Source organism: Sapajus apella, unplaced genomic scaffold (genome assembly GCF_009761245.1).
Source record: "Sapajus apella isolate SASKATOON/1434 unplaced genomic scaffold, GSC_monkey_1.0 scaffold80, whole genome shotgun sequence".
Classification (NCBI taxonomy): Eukaryota; Metazoa; Chordata; class Mammalia; order Primates; family Cebidae; genus Sapajus; species Sapajus apella.
Window position 1 is genome coordinate 9,162,610 of NW_022437020.1, and position 20,214 is coordinate 9,182,823.

Consider the following 20,214-nt stretch of genomic DNA (forward strand, 5'->3'; position numbering starts at 1 on the left):
TCTTCCCCCTGTGTCCTAGCCGGCCGGCCCTCTGTGCGTGTCTGTGTCCTAATCTCCTCGTCTTACAAGGACACCAGTCAGATTGGATTAGAGTCCATCCTAATGACCTCATTCTAACTCAGTTACCCCTTGAACAGCCCTGTCTCCACATACAGTCACATTCTGAGAAATCGGAGGTTAGGGCTTTGACATAAGAATTTGGGGGGACAGAATTCAGCCCATCACGCTGAATTTTTAACCTTCTGGAGAATCTTGTCTCTTACTTCAGCCCAAACTGTAACTCTTCAAAAGTCTCTGCTGATCACTAACTGAAATGGATACGGAATTGAATAAAACCGCCCAGCCCCAAAGCCTTCCGACAGGTGGAAAGCCAGGATGAGCCCAGCCAGCCTTTGGGGACCAGCGACCACAGTTCATTTGCAGAAGGCCACTTCTGTATTATTATGGTGGAACTTGTACCCCAAAGAGGACCTCTGCGGGGGGCAGTGCGAAAGGCAGCCGCCACTGCAGCCTGCGCTCCTGCCAGGCCCTGAAGAGTTGCACCTGAATTTCCGCCATCTCCGTGACTTGGCGTGATAACATCACAGCCAAAATCGTAATGTTTCTCTTGTGACATCCTCCAATTTTATCTTTTTCCTCCCCACAGAAATGAAGATGGACTGAAAACAAAGCGTATTGCCTTTTTCACCACCAGAGGTCGCCAGCGCTCCGGGACTGAGGCAGGTGTGTGTTGGTTGGGAGATGCTGGTGATCCCAGATGAGACCGCGGGGTAGCCTGGTTCCTACGCCACCGAAGTGAGGATTGCCCTTATCTTGGGCCTTCCCCTTCCACGCCCTGTTGCAGTGCCAAAGATGCCCATGGTCAAGTGAAAACCCTGCACGTGAGCTGCGCCCATTCCTTATGTCCCACGTGTGACACACAAGTAACCTCAAGCCCTGCTCTCCTGCATGGAGGCCACTGATATACCAGCAGCTAATGTGTGCATGTGGTCTACACGCCAAGCACTGCCCTAGACAGGTTATGTATGTGAAAGTCGCTCATCCTCCCAATGTGAGGTTTGGGCCACAGTTCCCCATTTTGCTCGTGAGGAGACTGAGGCTCGCTCCCAGGGTGCCTTAGCCATTCCAAAATACCATCGGCCGAGTGCTTCAACAGCAGGGACTTATCTTCTCACAGTTCTGAAGCTGGATCTCTAAGAGGAGAGTGCCACACTGTCAGGTCTCAGGGTCGGGGACCTTCTTCCTGGCTTCTTTCTCTCTGTCCTGAGATGGTGGAGAGAGGGAGAAGGACTCTGGTCTCTCTTACTCTTCTTCTTCTTCTTTTTTGTGACAGAGTCTCGCTCTGTCACCCAGGCTGGAGTGCAGTGGCTCCATCTCAGCTTGCTGCAACCTCCGCCTCCCAGGTTCAAGTGATTCTCCTGCCTCAGCCTCCTGAGTAGCTGAGACTACAGGTGCCTGCCACCATGCCCGACTAATGTTTGTAGTTTTGCTAGAGATGGGGTATCACCGTGTTAGCCAGGCTGGTCTTGAACTCCTGACCTTAACTAATCCACCTGCCTCAGCCTTCCAAAGTGTGGGATCACAGGCGTGAGCCACCACACCCGGCCCTTCTTCTTATAAGAACGTTAATCCTATCATAAGGCCCCCACCCTCATGACCTCATCTAAACCTGTTTACAGCTCAAATGTCGCATCTCTAAATAGCATCACATTGGGTGTTAGAGTTTCAACATATGAATTCAGTGGGGAGTGGGGGACACAGTTCGATCCACGGCATAGGACTGACTGATTTGTCCCAGGTCGTGTGTCTGCTTCTCAGTAGCAGAGCCAGGTTTCATCCCAGGACTGTGGGACTCCAGCCCTGGAGCCAGCAGCCCCAATGCTGTCAAGTCTCTACTGCCACACAATGGCACCTCACAAAGCCCACACGGATCATGGCCACTTTTGGCTCCACAGGCTGAGGTGAGGCTGAGGCAGCTGCACAGGAGCTTGTGGTCTTCCCCAAAACTCCTCAGAGACAGAGCTTATCCTAGTTTTTGTCCTGGTCATACAAGGCCAGCTCAGCACAGAGTATGTCTAGGGAAACAAGCTCTTTTTGTTCTGTTGTCTTCCGTGAGACACGGGAAGGTATGGAGCTGTCTCTTTCATTAAACAACCAGCTCTGCTTCTTAACCTCGAAGCTAAGACTTCCAAAGCCAGCCCCACTCATAGAAATATCCCTCAGGATACTGGCCCAGAAAATCAGTACCAACATCTAGGCCGTCTTAAACATAATACAGCTTTCTTCTTCAGTCTGATAGATGGATATTGGCAAGTACAAATAGTGTGAGGTAGGGATAAGCAGTGCAACAGAGGTGAGGACTTATTTGCAGGAGGTGAACGAGGGAGTCTGCCACTGCTGTGTTCTTGGATGAACTGATGTGCATGTGTGTTTAGTAGGATACACATATAGATCTGTCACGAACGAGTGTGTTTATATGTGACTGAAAAAGGAATATCAGTGGAACAGATAAGAGAGTTCAAAAATAGACCTAAGTAAATATAGAAATGTAATATATCAGGAGTCCCCAACCCCCACCCAGGCAGCGAACCAGTATTGGTCTGTGGCCTGTTAGGAACCAGCCCACACAGCCAGAGGCCAGCGTTGGGCAAGTAGCATCAGCCCCACCTCCTGCAGATCAGCGGCATTAGATTCTCACAGGAGCTCGAACCCTGTTGTGAACTGTGTATGCAAGGGATCTAGGTTGCACACTCCTTATGAGGATCTAATGCCTGATGATCTGAGGTGTAACAGTTTCATCCCTAAACCATCCTCATCAACCCTGCAGTCCATGGAAAAATTGTCTTCCACAAAACCAGTCCCTGCTGCCAAAAAGGTTGGGAACTGCTATTGTATAATATATGACAAAGACAGAATTTCAGCTTAGTGTAAAAGGACGTTTGCTTTAGTAAATGGTGCTGGCATTCCCGCCTGAAAGGGGCACAAAACACGACACTGGGTTACAAAAATGTCTATGTGGATAGCAGGTTTAAGTATAAAAAACGGAAACAATAACATTTAAGGAATATAGGTATAATTGGCTATGAGTGAGATCTTTAAAAGCTAGTTGGGAGAAATCCAGGAATAATTTTTGTAAAGACTGAAATCATTGGCTTCATAAACATTCAAAGTTTGTGTTCAGTAGACAGCATCATAAACACGGTCATAACGCAAACAGACTAAGAAGAAATGTTTGCAACACAAATGGTTGCAACATAAATTGGCTTAAGTCCCTAATATACAAAGAATGCTTACAAATTGGTTTAAAAAAAAAAAAAAAAGCACAATAGACAAAAAGAAAAAAATGGGCAAGGGATATAAAAAATTTACAGAAAAGGAAGTCCAGAGGACCAGGAAACAAATGAAAAGGTCCTTAACCACACAAATAGGGAAATGCAATTATGACTTTCATAACTGATCCTTTTTTAAATGAAGGGCCCTAGGGCTTTGGAAATTGAGTCCAGACGTAGGGATTTCACTTGGAAGGAAGGGGAAGCAAACGCTGTCCTCTCCTTCGGGCCAGACAGGATGATGGGTATGAGAACAGGAGCTAGTGTTGACCGCAGTCACGCAATCCACTTGCCGTGTGGATCAGAAATGTGTCTCCAATTTAGAAGTGCCGAATCCTTCCTGGGACCACGGAGGAGTGTGCAAGGAAGTGGCCCAGGCACTCAATGAGACACCAGAAAAGAAAGTCACAGGTGTGCACAGAAAAGCACCGTAGGAACCAATGTTCTAGAAAATGACAGTTGGCGGCCCGCAGGAGTCTTGTCTGGGGAGCCATGTGAGGGGGGCGCGCCTCCACGGAGCTTCTCTGGCAGAGGTGGATCTTGGCTTTGGTGGATGACAAAGGCCTCTTGATTCTTTAAACTTCATCTAGAAAGTCAAGGCCCACACCTGAGTGTAAAGGAGGCTCTTTGCAAACCCTTTTCCTCAGTAGGGTTATTCTCTCAGGGCCGTGGACCCTTGGGTAAGGAATTATCTATAAAAGACAGCTTGTTTGCAGAAGGATAGTAAAATTCCAAGTAGATTTATGTACATTCAAGGAGTCATATTTGTGCGGTGGCCTCATCCAAAAATAATTTGGATTGCCTTTTTTACGGTAAAAATCAGACCGGCATAGTCATAAATAACTTATGAATAAATAATTACAGTTCATAAATACCTGGAGCTGTGTTCGCCCCAGCCCAGTGCCCATCCTGCTTGACACTGGGAGGCAGCTTATAGGTGTTGCCTCCGTTAGCAATCAGAGCTCCTTATTCCACCCGTCTGTTACTTAAAGAGGCTTCATAAACACTGTGGCGAAACTTTAAAATTGGAAAGCACAGAGGCCAGGTGTTTAGAATGTGTTCTCTGCAAAGCAAGTAAGCCTCTTTCATTATTGATGTTCTTTTATGAAAATGTGAATTAAGGCAGGCCTAACATTGATCATCCCTCTTCATTGAAGAAAAAAAGGCACCTTTTTGAACATTTCCTTACTGAACAAGGCCTTGTACAAAGCCATCTTTGGAAGGCTGGTGCACCTTGATTTCCGCAGGGGCCCCCGCAGTGAGCCCCATTCACGGAGCAGCCAGCCGGGCAGACTTTCCAGGCGTTGGTTTTGGTGTTCCGTTATCGCCTCTCCCTGAACATTCTTGGAGGCCAGGTTACCCGTTACCATTGTTACCGCAGCTGCTTGTGTGGAAGACAGCCAGCGCCAAGGCGGGGTAGCTGTGATCCAGAGCAACCGAGCCTGGTTTCAGCCCAACAAAAGAACCCTGCTTCTCTGTTTTCCATGTCTGGCAGGGAACCTGTGAGAGGGCTTGGAGGCAGTCGTTTTATCTTGAATTCTCTGAGCTCCCAGGCGTGCTGTCCTGCCGCTGCCTGGCCCTTAGTAGAGAGGACAGAGGCACTTCACAGGTTCTGCTGAAATCTAAACCTCTGATTCCCATCAGTGTGCGTTTCCAACTCTTTCTCAACTCAAATGCTCTGGTGCCTGGGGAAACAGCCCATTTGACATGATTTTCATGGAAATCGTATAGTAAGCCTAATTAATAAAGTCACTTAAATACCAAACAGTTGGCTGGTTTTTCAAAGAATGTCAACACATGAAGCATGAAAACAGCCAACCTTAGTATATTTTCATTAACAAGCCTTTTTCATGGAAAAAGCGTTGCATGTATATTTTAAAACACAGTTTTAAACACTAACAAAGGACACGGGATAAATATTCAGTCTTCTAGTAATTCCCTTCCCCAGAGACATCTCTGGTAACCATTGTGTTCATGTCTAACAACTGTATGTAACCTATATGCATACACATGTGCAGGTGTGGCATGTGCATATAACATACACAGTGTGCGTGTGTGTGCATGACTGTGCAGACATTTTCTGGCACACTAAGTCTTCTAGATATCTGGTTCTGAACTTTTTTTTTTTGAGACAGAGTCTTGCTCTATCATTCAGGCTGGAGTGCAGTGGTGCAATCTTGACTCACTACAGCCTCCACCTCCCAGATTCAAGCAATTTTCCTGACTCAGCCTCACGAGTAGCTGGGATTATAGGTGCCCGCTACCACACCGGCTACTTTTTGTATCTTCAGCGGAGACAGGGTTTCACCATCTTGGCCAGGCTGGTCTTGAACTCCTGACTTCGTGATCCACCCGCCTCGGCCTCCCAGCGTGTTGGGATTACAGGTGTGAGCCACCAGCCTGGCCACACTTTGCCTTTTCAATTGATGGGCAGCTCTTGAGTATCACTTCATCCCCCGTGTGTGTAGACCTGCCCCGTGCTTTGTAATAGTTGCAATTATTCTATTGCTCATTGAACCAACCCCCTGTGGTTGGACACATAGGTTGTCATAGGTTGTCCTCTATCTCTGCCACTGAGTGCCCTCCTTCTCACATCTTTGCCACACATGCATGCAAGGATGTCTGTAGAATCAGAATTGCTAGGTCAATGAGGTGAGCATTTGGTTCTGCTAGGTTTGCCAAAATGCCCTCTGGAGGTTGCATGAGTTTATATGCCCACCTGGCCACCACGCTGTGATGGTCCAGGATTCTTTTTAAATGTAGTCTGCTTTGCCGTGTCTTTGCAGCATGTGTGCTGGAATTTCCGGCCTTCCTAAGTGACTCTTTGGAAGTCCTTTGCCTGAACGACAACCACCTTGACACAGTCCCTCCCTCGGTTTGCCTGCTGAAGAGCTTATCAGAGCTCTACTTGGGAAAGTAAGTACTTATCTGGAGGGGCCATGCTGGCTGCTGACCCAGCGAGGCAGAACGTCCATCCCTAAACCACCTGGGACACAGAAAGCCAGGCAGAAAGAAGCCATTGACTCTTCAAGAAGCAGTAGTGGGATTTTCAGAACAGGGCTTGATCAAGGAGGGAGAGAGGAGGAGGGGGTGTTGGTGGGATGAGACGCACTTTTGCTGCATGACTCGGGCTGTGATGAGAACGCTCAGCCAGCCATCCTTTCATTACCCAGCTTTCACTGCATGCCAGATGCTGCCAGGGGCTCTAGGCCGTGTGCAAACCTTGATGAAAATGTAAAATGTTATATCAATATTCAAGTGACATTGCGTCTTCAAGAAGAGGTAGTGATCATCTTCATGGTGATGTACTTAGTAGCAGAGACAGGAAAGTTGGAGGAGGGGACTCGATTCTCAGCCATGGGGATTTGCAGAAGACAGAGCTGCCCTTTCTACCACTGACCCTTCAGGGAGCAAGGCTTTGGAATTAGTGTTGAAATCAGGTCCCGAGGTGTGGGTTCTGGGGTGCAGGCTGTCAGTGGCCTCTGCAGGGTGCAGAGGCTGACAGGAGTCGTGTGTGTGTGTGTGTGTGTGTGTGTGTGTGTGTGTGTGTGTACGTGCATGGTCGGGACACATCTGTATTCTCTCATGATGGGCATGTGTCTGCAGCAACCCTGGCCTCCGGGAGCTCCCTCCTGAGCTGGGGCAGCTGGGCAACCTCTGGCAGCTGGACACTGAAGACCTGACCATCAGCAATGTCCCTGCAGAAATCCGAAAAGAAGGTAGGGCATCCACAGCTCTGTTCCCTGCCATCACCTTGGAAAGACAACTCAAGTCCACTAGTTAAGTTCTGGGGGTAGAAACAGTTGGTGACCCATGGAGCACAGCTCCAGGTTCCAGGTTTGGCAACATGCTGTAAAGTTGTCCCTAAAGCAGTCATTACTGAGGGTCACTATATTGAAAATGGCCAGGTGATAAAACTGTGACCTCCTAGGCAGCAAGGACTTTGTCTATAGGTTCTTGCCTTTGAGACTTCACTTTTGGGGTGATTAGTGTCACGCCTTCCCTCCACCTGCTCCAATGTTCCTTAACTGTCCCCATCAGAACACAAAGAGTTCCTTCACTACAGGATTTTGTGTTGTAAGAGATGTGAGCATGTTCCAATGTACCTGCCCTTCCCCTTAATGATTTTGCACAGGCCCCAAAGCAATGCTGTCTTACTTACGAGCTCAGTTGCGGAAAGCAGAGAGGTGCAAGCTAATGAAGATGATCATCGTGGGTCCCCCGCGCCAGGGCAAGTCCACCCTCCTGGAGATCTTACAGACGGGGAGGGCCCCCCAGGTGGTGCACGGCGAGGCCACCATCAGGACCACCAAGTGGGAGCTCCAGAGGCCAGCTGGCTCGAGAGCCAAGGTCAAGAGTCCCTGTGCACAGAGTCAATGTGGGCGGGAGGGACATCCCTTGGACTCCTCTCTCTTCTCCCCAGAGAGCCCAGATTTTCTCAGCCTGGTATGCAAAGCCCAGGACCTTTGCAGGAGCCACTGTGTACTGTTCTATACCGGCTTCTGCCAAGAGCAGCGAATCATCTCTTGATGTGACCTTGTAGTTTTCTTTTCTTTTCTTTGAGACAGTGTCTCACTGTGTCACTCAGACTGGGTGTATCCTCAACCTCCGCAGCTTAAACGATCCTCCCGCCCTGTATGTTTTTGTGATCGTTAACTCAAAGCTCTGGGCCAGTGGTTCTTAACCCTGGCTGTCTGTTAGATTTCCTTGAGGAGCTTTTAAAGATAGCACTGCCCAGGCCTCACCTCACTGCTCTTTGACCCCAGGCATTCAAGTTCAAGTGGTCCGGGGTAAGGCACCCCCAGGGCTGAGAGTAACCACTGTTGCAGGCAGTGAAACATGTCAGCATCTGCCTCCTAATGAGGAAGCCAAAAGCACTCCGGGACTTAATGCCCTGTCCTCCCTGATACCTGCTTTCACCCCAGGTTCTGAAAAGTCGTGTTTCTAAGCCCTACTTAAAATAAATACATGACTGTTTGAACCCAGGAGGTGCCGGTTGCCAAGATCGCGCCACTGCACTCCAGCCTGGTGTCAGAGCAAGACTCCGTCTCAAAAAAAAAAAAAAAAAAAAAAAAAATCATCACTGAACCTAGTAGTCATCCTGCTTTCCATTCAGTGCCAGGCTGAAATGAAATGGAAATGAACATTTTCCTGTTCATGAAACACAGAATGGAGCCCATGAACTATAGGTGGGATCTCTATCCCTGGAATAGAGCAGGGCAGTTAGCTCTTTCTCTGAGCTTGGGGAGCGAACACACATAGATAAGGCCTTCCTCATCAGCTGTATTTGCGTTTCTGCCACCCTGTGGTTCCTTGGGATCCAAGGGGCAAGGAGACTGCTTCATTATGGAAAAGTGAGGAGCCTTGAGGTCCAGATGTTCCCTGATTTTCCCCAAAGTCCCACACACAGTGCCAGCCAGACATTGTAGCACCTTTCACACACAGCCGCTTTCCAAGCCTTGTTTGAGAAATTAGGCATTAAAGCTGTGCATCTATTCTAGCGCAGGCTCGAAAGCTGGTCCTCTAAAGGATGAAGCACTGCCTACTGGGGCTAGAACAGTCAAACACAACGATCAATGCCAGGCCCATTCTAGAACATTCCAGGAGCAAATCCAGCTGAGTCTAAAGGTTCTCTCCAGGACCCAGAATCCTCTGCATTGTCTCCTGCTCTGCTTTTTTCTTAACAATGATGCAATCTCATTTCTTCCCTTAGCTTCCTCTAGCTGAGGCCTGAAGGGTGAATTCGTGCTTCTATTTTTCCTGGCCTTCAGCCCCCACTTCCTTTCTGCGTTGACTAAAGCCCCACCCTTTAGTGGAAGGACAGTCCTGTGCAGGCCGAGTCCGCAGCTCTCTGCGTGGCTGGCCTTAGCCAGTTGAGAACAGCTGTTTTCATCTTTATACAAAACCAGGTCAGCATGCTGTGTCTTGGAGGCCGACACTGCCTCACAGAGATGACTCCGTTCTGTGGAAAACTGCAGCCCTAGCTTCCAGGACCAGACTCTTACCTCATGCAATGATAGAGAAACCACCGTTTACACAGCCGTTCCCGGCACCCTGACAGCTCTTTTGTTTCATTCCCACACAGTGGAAGGGAGTTTCCCAGCATCCTTGGTGGGTGCTGCCCTCTGACCCCATCTCCTCCTCTTTCTCTGGCACAGAGGGCGGCTGAACCCCAGCGCAAGCCTTGACATCAGAGTGCAGCTTCCTCCCACAGGGTGTCACCTACCGCCCAGACGGAGGCCTGTGCCCTCTGATATCTGTCCCGGGCCTGGTCCCTGCTCTGCTAGGAGTAGACAGAAGCCCCAGAAGCCCACCCCCATGCCACGGGACCCCTGTCCCTCGCCCGGATCCTGCTTCCTAAGAGAAACAACAGGGTGTCCAGAATTTTCCCACGGTTCTTTCAGCCCCTCAAGTACAGCCTCCAAAGTTATCAGTGGTGTCTGTTTGATTTACTGAAGGCTTTATCTCTAAAATGCCTCCCTGTCACTGCCTTGTTGCTCAAGTAGGTTGAGTCTGTGGAGTTCAACGTCTGGGACATCGGGGGACAGGCCAGCATGGCCACTGTCAACCAGTGCTTCTTCACGGACAAGGCCCTGTACGTGGTGGTCTGGAACCTGGCGCTGGGGGAGGAGGCCGTGGCTAGCCTCCAGTTCTGGCTGCTCAACATCGAGGTGAGGACACCTGGCGCCAGCCATGCCGTTTCGGTTCCCAGAGCTTCTCTCAAGCATCCCCTGTACTGAGAAAAAAGGGATTCTGTTCCACGGAGGGCCCAGAATCGTGGTCCTGCTTGCCTGCTTGCTTTGCACAGTGAGGCACTTGAAACCTTCCTCTGCTGAGGGCAAGTGGTGCTCTTGTGATTTCCCTGCGTCCCTTAAATTTAGGAACCCCCACCCTTGGATCCAAAAGGGCAGCAGGGTCCCCTTCCTAGGGTAAAGGTGTCCTTGTCTCCCTGCCTCAGATGGCTGCTGTCATGTCTGAAGGGTCAGAAATCCCTCCCCACAAGTCCCACTCAGCTCGCCTTGTGGAGGAGGTCACAGAGCAGCATAGACACCCCTCAATGCAACAGTCCCTCGGGGTTCACAGAGAATGAAGAGCAGGGGCGCTGCCTGGGCTGACAATCCTTAGCAGTCTGTTTTGCATTACTATGAAAGATTGCCTGAGACTGAGTAATATATGAAGAAAAGAGGTTTATTTATTTGGCTCATGGTTCTGCAGACTGTACAAGCATGGCTTCAGCGCCTGCTTGGCTTTTGGGGAGGCCTCAGGAAGCTTCTAGTCATGGCAGAAGAGAAAGAGAGCTGGCATGTCACATGGTGAGAGAGGGAGCAGGAGAAAGAGGAGGAGGAGCCAGGCTCCTTTTCACAGTCAGGTGAACTCGCTCATGACTGCAGGAGGGCACAAAGCCATTCATGAGGCATCTGCGCCCATGACCCAGCCTCCCATCAGGCCTCTGCTCCAACACTGTGGATCACATTTCAACATGGGATTTGGAGGGGACAAACATCAAACCATCTCAAGGTTGCAGATCAGTGGCTGAGCAGGGCCCGCAGCATCCAGGGTCAGCACACCTGCAGTGAGCTCTGCCCTGTCCGTTGTTCACTGAACAGAGACGGTACTCAGCCTTGGCGTTCTCTGTTACAGGCCAAGGCCCCAAATGCCGTGGTGCTGGTGGTCGGGACACACCTGGACTTAATTGAAGCCAAGTTTCGTGTGGAAAGGATTGCAACACTGCGTGCCTATGTGCTGGCGCTCTGCCGCTCCCCCTCCGGCTCCAGGGCCACAGGCTTCCCGGACATCACCTTCAAACACTTACAGTGAGTGCCCAGCCTCTAGCTGCTCCTGACTTCCTGTGGCTGCCGGTTGCTGATCTATCCTGGGATCTGTGTACAGAGAGCTCCTGAGGCTGGGTAGGGCTGAGCCCCTTCCCTGGCCAAGGGTGGCAGCCTGCAGAGCTGACCCAGCCTTGGAGAGGGTGAAAATCCACGGGACGGCTGGCTGGGTGAGGCCTGGAGATGCCCCCTCTGTGCTTCCTTTCTGCCTCCTCCCCATCCCCAGGGCCAGTGCTGAAAATGCATGGTGCCCATGGAACTAGGAGACTGAATGTGGCCACCACCCATCCAGTGGCTGTCCATCTCATTTGTTGATCACTGATCAAGGACAGACCCCGGGGATGGTGTGTCCTTCTCCACCACTTGGATCTGATGCAAGGCTGGGAGGGAGGGCCCAGCCTTGCATCAGGTCTCAGTGGTCCTGATGGCAGCCTTTGAGTCACAGAGGGCCAAGAGTTAGGAGGGGCTTTTGGGTAGGCATCAGGATGGGCCCAGGCAGGTAAGTCCAACTACCCTGGATTCACCACCTGTCACTGGACTTTCACGATATCCCTGTGGGTTATGGAGATTGTTGTGTCACTTTGTAGATGAAGAAGCTAAGGTTCAGCAAATTACGGGTGCTCTCATGGGAGTGAAATATACTGCACATTGCAGCAGCTGCAGTGGTGGCTCTCAGATTCCCTCGCCCCGGGTGGAGCGCCATGGGTATTGGTGCACGGGTCAGCCTGGGGACACAGTGGCCTGCTTCGGAATAATACAGGATGAGGCTTTCAAGAATTCCTGCTGTGCCCTTGAGAAAGCCCCATGGGGTCTGTGATAAGAGGGGTACTAGCTCTGGATCAGAACCCAAGTCCAGCCTGTGTGAGTCCATGCCTGCCCAGCCTGTGCCCTTGGGGTCTCAGTGTACCTCTGTACCTCACTTCTCTGTGCTGCGAAGTGCCTTGTGTAGTCCGGGAAGACGGACTAAAGTGACACAGTGTGGGGCACCAGCACAGTGGTTTGTACCAAACAAGGCCTCAATCAACTTCTTGTGTTGTCTTTCATGAGCTCTCCAGTCTTGCCAGCATTCAGGACAAACATCCTGGGAACACAGAGAAGCTGCCGCGCTTCCTCGGAGTGGGGCATGGTGAGTAAACTTGAGTCTTTTTTGCACACAGTGAGATTTCCTGCAAGAGCCTGGAAGGTCAGGAAGGGCTGCGGCAGCTCATCTTCCACGTCACGTGCAGCATGAAGGACGTGGGCAGCACTATCGGCTGCCAGCGACTGGCAGGAAGGCTGGTGGGTACCTTGCTCATCCATGTTAAACCAGAGGGCATGCTTCCCATTGCTGGGGATCTGCACTGTCCCCTCTCTCCTGTGAAAGTCATGTCTGTGTTGCAAGTCTCAGTGGCTCCTGGTGAGGGAGGGTCAGGATGGAAGATAGTGGGTAAAAATGTCCCACCCCTTCAGGTGGCAGGGACCGGGCAGGATCTGCCCAAGCTGGTGGGCACGCCTTAGGACCTGAGGGACCCTGCCTTGCCTATCTGTCCCGCAGATCCCCAGGAGCTACCTGAGCCTGCAGGAGGCCGTGCTGGCGGAGCAGCAGCGCCGCAGCCTGGACGACGATGTGCAGTACCTGACGGACAGGCAGCTGGAGCAGCTGGTGGAGCAGACGCCCGACAACGACATCAAGGACTACGAGGACTTGCAGTCGGGTGGGTGGGGCTGGGGTGGGTGGCAGGGTGCCCATGAGACACGGAACCGTCTGCACTTGCTAACTGTAGCTTGGCCCTCAGCAATGAGTGAGATCCCAACACTCAGCCTACATTTCTGCCTCCCATCCTCCTCCCCTTCCTCCTTCCCCCCCACCCTTCTTTCCTTGAAGGGAGAGAATACAAACAGCTACTCTACACCAGCACTGTGTTGGCCACAGGGGCAGACATACAAGCTAATGGACTGGCCCCTGACCTCCAGGGCTGACGGTCTAGTCAGGGAGACAGAGGTCAAACAGTTAACAGTGGATTCTCGATTCTCATTATCCACGGGAGCTATGTTCTGTGAAGTCACCATGATCACTGAAATGGCAAACACTGAACCAGTGCTCCTAGGAGAGATGCTGGTTTCGGTTCCTGCGAGCTTCCGGTCACAGCATTCTCATCAGCCCATCCATACAGAACCTTGTTTTATGTGTGTTGCTGCTTAAAGACACCATAATTAATATATGTTGTTGATTTGTTGGCATTGAATTCACGGTCGACAGCACTATCACTCATTCCTGAACAAAGCTTACTTATCTAACACACGGGTTTTTTCCATAAGGCACATCGCAGCCTTCTCACACTTAGGGAACTACACATCGCTGCAGCACTTCGCTTGGCTCCACTTTAAACAATAAACACATGAACAAAAACCACGAAAATGTAAAAATCATGGCACTGACATAGGCCACTAAGCGGCCACTTGTTTTCAGCATGAGAGCTGAGACTGTTGCCCTGTTCAGCCTCTGCTGTGCATGTGCACATTGGTCACTGCAAATTTTTCACTGCTCAGCACATGTCTGTAATAACATTGATTTTGGGGTCACAGATAAATTTTAGCAAGAAGGCAAATTTGCAAAGGCAAAATCCACAAATAATGAGGATCAACTGCGGTTACCCAAGTGGCCCTCAGCCCAGGACTTTGGCAAGAGTTACCATGGGCCACCAGGGAACCCGTGACCAGGCTGCCAACCTGCCTGAAGGGTCCAGCATGTCGGGCATGTTGGTTTCTTCCTAGGAAGAATTTGTGACCTGGCCCTTTTTCCAAGAAGACCACCCCAGAGTCCCTTTTGCCCCTTTGTCTGACTACTGCTTCCTCTTCTTGCCTGGGGCAGCTATCAGCTTCCTCATAGAAACCGGAACTCTGCTACACTTCCCGGACACCAGCCACGGCCTGAGGAACCTCTACTTCCTTGACCCTATCTGGCTGTCTGAATGTCTGCAGAGGATCTTTAACATTAAGGGCTCCCGGTCAGTGGCCAAGAACGGGGTGATCAGAGCGGAAGACCTCAGGATGCTGCTGGTGGGGACTGGCTTCACACAGCAGACAGAGGAGCAGTACTTCCAGTTCCTGGCCAAGTTTGAGATCGCCCTGCCCGTCGCCAATGACAGGTGAGGACACAGATTTACCAGGCCAGGCTGTGCAGGCTGCTCCCCAAAAAGGGAGTTGAGGTCTGGAGCCACTGGCGGCCTGAACAAGATTTCCAGGGATCTGTGCTGCCACCGCTGCACCCGCAAACCCAGGGACAGGCCAGCACCTGATGATCTGCCTGCCTGGCCGGGGTCAGCGGGACGGTGAGCACAGCTGGCCACTCTCTCCTGTGCCACGGGCTTCTCTTCAGGGAGTTAAAAGAAATACACTTATTGGAAAAGTGCAGGAAAATATGTAAGGATGGCATTAAGAGTGAGTGAACTAGAACGTGCATGCTAATTACACAGCCCAGCTTCAAAATGCAGTCCAACATGATTAAATCATGAGAGCAACATGATCAGCTGCTCCAGAGTGGATGGTCCAAGGGTCAAATGGAGGCTTTCTGTATAATAGCTAATCCTTGCCCCTTTCTGTGGACTTCTCCCGGATCTGTAACACACCCAGGTCTCCCCAGTCCTAAACCCCAAACAAAACAAACGAGCCTCCCTCCTCCTTTTCCTTCCTCCTTTCCTTGCCCCCCAGCACCTGCTACCCCTCATCACTTTTTGCTGGTTGCCAGGCAGCCTGCTAGGTGCCCCCAGGTACCCCTCCTGTCCTCTGCTGACCCTGCCCCAAGTACTGACCCTCACCTCTGGAGGGCCTTCTCCATGATGGGACCCTGCCACCCTCTCTTCCAGCCTCCAGTGTCCTCAGCAGGCCCCTCCCCTGCACTTCCCTCAAGCCATCAATTCAGCTTCCTTGGTCCTCCATGCCTCAAGGGAACAATCCCCAGATTTTCAGCAGGGCCCACCCTCCAGAGGCTCAGGCCTGGGCTTCCAAATTGCTCCCGCCTAGAAGTCTGGCATGGTGGCCAACTCAGCATGTCTGAGACTCCTGCTTTCTCTCCTCTGCTGTCTGGTCACACCGATCACCTCCCCCATGGAACTGTGCTCGGGTCGTGGCACTCTAGGCTCAAAATTCCTCTCTGTACCCCTGACATCCAGTCGTCACCCCCACCTGCCATGACATAGCCCTGCTGTCTCCCAGTGAAACAATTCTGTTGACTGGCCCTTTCCTCCTTGTGCCACCCACATCTGCTTCTGGGTTGTTTTTTGTTTTTTTTTACAGTTTTAAATATTTTTCCATAAGTTATTGGGGTACAGGTGGTATTTGGTTACATGAGTAAGTTCTTTAGTGGGGATCAATGAGATTTTGGTGCACCCATCACCCAAACAGGATACACTGCACCCTATTTGTGTCTTTTATCCCTCACCCCCTTCAGAATCTTTCCCCCAAGTCCCCAAAGTCCATTGTGTCATTCTTATTCCTTTGCACCCTCATAGCTCAGCTCCCACAAATCAGTGAGAACATACGATGTTCGGTTTTCCATTCCCGAGTTACTTCACTTAGAATAACAGTCTCCGATCTCATCCAGGTCACTGCAAATGCTGTTAATTCATTCCTGTTGACAGCTGAGTAATATTCTGTCATAGGTGAAGTTTACTTACAGTGAAATGCACAGATCGCTAGTGTTCAAAACAGTGACTTTTGACAAATGCGTACAACTGTGCAAGCAGCACCTGCATCAAGTTACAGAATGTTCCTGTCATCCCGGAAGTCCTCGCACACTCCCTTCTGGTCATTTCCCATCCATATCACCACCAGCACTCTCTAGCACCAGAACCTGGTGTTCCCTGCTCTTGAACTGCTCAACTACACAGGGTCACACGGTGTGGTCTCTAATTGGCTTCTCCCACTAAACATCATGCATCTGAGATCCATCTGTGTGGTTGTGTGTATCAGAAGTTGGCTCTTTTTGTTGCTGGGTAGTATTCCACTGTATGGCTTTACTGCAATTTGTTTATCCACTCACCTACTGATAGACATTAGGCTGGTTTCCAGCTCTGGCTATTAGGAGGAACACTGCTGTAAATAGTCTTAAGTCTTTTTGTAGACATGTGTTTTCTTTTCTCTTGGGTAAAAACTAGGAGTGGAATTGCTGGGTCATAGAGTATAAGTTTAATTTAATTTAATTTAATTTTATTTTATTTTATTTTTTTTTTGAGACGGAGTTTCGCTCTTGTTACCCAGGCTGGAGTGCAATGGCGCAATCTCGGCTCACCGCAACCTCCGCCTCCCGGGTTCAGGCAATTCTCCTGCCTCAGCCTCCTGAGTAGCTGGGATTACAGGCACGCGCCACCATGCCCAGCTAATTTTTTGTAGTTTTAGTAGAGACGGGGTTTCACCATGTTGACCAGGATGGTCTCGATCTCTTGACCTTGTGATCCACCCGCCTCGGCCTCCCAAAGTGCTGGGATTACAGGCTTGAGCCACCGCGCCCGGCCTATAAGTTTAATTTTATAAGAAATCACCAGGCTGTCCCCCAGGAGATTGTGTGTTCTTCCAAGAGACTGTACATTCCATTTCCTCCCCCATATTTGTTGTCTGTAGGTCTTTCTGACTTTAGCTATTCTAGTGGATGTGAACATGTCCTTGACCGTGGCTTTACTGTACATTTTCTTCATGACTAATGAGGTCGAATACCTTTCATGAGCTTAATGGGCCCTTGGTCTATCCTCTTTTGTAAAGTGTCTATTCAAGTTTTATGTCTATTTTATGATTACAATGTTTTCCTTCTTGGTACTGATATGTACTTCTTTATATCTTCTGGATTCAAGTTCTTTCTCCAATATATGACTTGCAAACATTTTCTCCCAGTCTGTGACTTGCTTTTTTTTTTATATTAATGAAGTCTAAATTTTTTATTTTGTGATTACTGCTTTTTGTGTCATCTTTAAGAGATCTTTGATTATACCACGATCTTGACGATCTTTGTATATTTTTCTTCTAGAAGATTTGTAGTTTAGCTTTTACTTCCAGGCCTATAATCTATGTAAAACTAATTTTTGTATATGGGGTAAAGTAGGGGGTCAAGCTCCATTTTTTTCCCATATATTTATCTGGTTGTTCCAGAACCATTTGTTGAAAAGATTTTCCTTTCCCCATTGAATTCCCTTGATTTCCTTATCAAAAATCAGTTGGGTGGGTATATTTCAGGACTCTATTTTGTTCCACTAATCTATGTACCTATCCATACACCAGTGCCAAACTCTACAATTATTGTAGCTTTAGAGTAAGACTTGAAATCAGCTTGTGTGAACCTTTTGTATCAGTTTCCTGTGGCTGCTGTAAGGTACCATGAATGTGGCATCTTAAAGCAACACACATTTATTCCCTTATAGTTCTGGAAGCCAGAAGTCCAAAATCCGTTTCCCTGGTCCAAAATCAAGGTGTCAGCAGGATCAGGCTGCCTCTGGAGGCTCTAGAAGGAAATGCATTTTCTTATCTTTTCTAGCCTCTGGAGCTGCATTTCTCAGCTCACGTTTCTTTTATTGATACGTAATATTTTACATATTTATGGGGTATGTGTGAGTATTTTTTACATGCATAGAATGTGGAATGATCAAGTCAGGGTATTTGAGGTATCCATCACCTTGAGTATTATCCTTTCTATGTGTGGTATCATTTCAAGTCCTCACTTCTAACTACTGTGAAATATACAATATGTTCTTGCTAGCTATAGTCACCCTCGTCTGCTATTGATCATTAAAACTTATTTCTTCTAACTCTGTTTGTACTCATTCACCAACCTCTCTTCATCTCTCCCTCCCACTCTCACACACCCCCCAGCTTCTGGTATCTGTCACTCTATTTTCTATCTCCATGAGACAGAAGTTTTTTAGCTCCCACATATGAGTAGGAGCAGGTGGTATTTGTCTTTCTTTGCCTGGCTTATTTCATTTAGTGTAATGACTTCCAGTTTCATCCATGCTGCTGCAAATGACATTATTTCATTCTTTTGTTTGGCCTAATTGTATTCATTGTGTGTATGTACCTTTCTTTATCCGTTTGTCCATTGATGGACACTTAGGTTGATTTCTTATCTTTGCTATTGTGAATAGTGCTGTAGTAGATATGGGAATGCAGGTATCCCTTTAATACCTGATTTCCTTTGTATAAATACCCACTAGTGGGATTACTGGATTGTATGATAGTTCTATTTTCAGTTTGATAGTTCTATTTCTAGTTTTTTGAGAAATCGCCATACAATTTTCCACAGTGGCTGAACTAGTTACTTTATAGCCTATATATATATGTGTGTGTGTGTATATATATATATGTGTGTGTGTGTGTGTGTGTGTGTGTGTATATACATATATATGTATATATGTGTGTGTGTATATATATATGTGTGTGTGTGTGTGTGTGTATACATATATATGTATATATGTGTGTGTGTATATATGTGGGGGGTGTGTGTATATATATGTATATATATATGTGTATATATATACACACACACCACATATATATACACACATATATGTATATATATACACACACACCCCACATATATATACACACACATATATACATATTTATGTATATATACACACACACATAGATATACACATATATATACACACACACATAGATATACACATATATATACACACATATATATGTATATGTATATACACATATATATACATATATATATGTGTGTATATATACATATATACACACACACCACATTTTTTATCCAATTGCTGATTGATGTGCATTTGGGCTGGATCCATATTTTTGCGATAATGAATTGTGCTGTTACAAGCGTGTGTGCAAGTATCTTTTTTGTATGATGACTTTTTTTCTTCTGGGTAGACAGCCAATAGTGTGATTGCTGGATCATTTTCTACATTAGTATTTAAAGCCATAGCTTTCTAAGCACTGCTTTATATGACAAATACAACCAATTTTGCTATGTTGTGTTTTTATCATTTCGTTTGAAAGATTTTCTAATATATCTTGTGATTTCTTCTTTAATTGATTGGTTATTTAGAAGTGTGGTTTTTTTATTTTCAAGTACTTTGGAATTTCCTACTTGCCATATTGTTATTAATGTTTAATTATTTTGGTCAGAGAATATATTCTAAGATTTCTGTATTTTGAAATTCATTAAGACTTGTTTTGTGGGCCAATGTGTGATCATCCTTGGTGAAAGTCTGAAGCACACACAAAAAAATGTGTTTACTGTGGTATGGCTACAGTATTTTATAAACTTTAATTAGCTCAAAGTGGTAAACAACATGTTTAAATCTTCCATATTCTCACTGATTTTTTTTCTTACTCATTCTATGAACTAGTAAGAGAGAGATGGTAAAAATATCTAACGGTGAGTACTCTCCCCAGTTCTGACAGGTTTTGTTTTATACATTTTGAAGCCATTATTGGTTACATATACACATTTGTGTCATGCCTGTGTAATGAAGTGACCCTTTTGTTATTTTATAAAATGTTTCTCTTTATCATTGGTAATACTCCTTTCTTGAAGTCGATTTTATCTGATATTAAAATAGCCACACCAGCTCTTTTCATTCTACCTGGGTTTTTTTTTTTCCCTATCCTTTTAGTAGCAGCTTATTATCTGTATTAAAAATGAATCTCAGCTGGGCTCAGTGGCTCACACCTGTAATCCCAGCACTTTGGGAGGCCAAGTAGGGTGGATCATGATGTCAGGAGTTCGAGACCATTCTGGCCAACATGATGAAACTCTGTCTCTACTAAAATACAAAAAAATTAGCCCAGCGTGGTGGTGCGTGCCTGTACTCCTAGCTACTCGGGAGGCTGAAGCAGGGGAATCACTTGAACCCAGGAGGTGGAGATTGCAATGAGCCTAGATCGCACCACTTCACTCCAGCCTGGGCGACAGACAGAGACTCTGTCTTAAAAAAAAAAAAAAGAATCTGTTGCTGACAGCATATTATCCAACCTGATCATCTCTGCCTTTTAATACGAATATTTGATTCATTTACATTTATCATAATTAATTATATGATTGGGTTTAAACC

The 20,214-nt window shown here is 47.8% G+C and overlaps 1 protein-coding gene across 3 annotated transcripts in view; it reads left to right on the plus strand.

The window, feature by feature from the left end:
• LRRK1 (leucine rich repeat kinase 1) overlaps positions 1 to 20,214 on the plus strand; it is a 147,983-nt gene that overhangs the window by 92,120 nt on the left and 35,649 nt on the right. For all 3 annotated transcript variants that reach the window (XM_032252866.1, XM_032252865.1, XM_032252868.1), the window contains 9 exons: positions 647 to 723; positions 6,116 to 6,245; positions 6,936 to 7,048; positions 7,465 to 7,679; positions 9,836 to 10,000; positions 10,971 to 11,143; positions 12,316 to 12,436; positions 12,693 to 12,852; positions 14,010 to 14,286. In XM_032252866.1, coding sequence (XP_032108757.1) covers positions 647 to 723; positions 6,116 to 6,245; positions 6,936 to 7,048; positions 7,465 to 7,679; positions 9,836 to 10,000; positions 10,971 to 11,143; positions 12,316 to 12,436; positions 12,693 to 12,852; positions 14,010 to 14,286 — 1,431 coding nt within the window. The remainder of the gene's footprint in view (positions 1 to 646; positions 724 to 6,115; positions 6,246 to 6,935; positions 7,049 to 7,464; positions 7,680 to 9,835; positions 10,001 to 10,970; positions 11,144 to 12,315; positions 12,437 to 12,692; positions 12,853 to 14,009; positions 14,287 to 20,214) is intronic.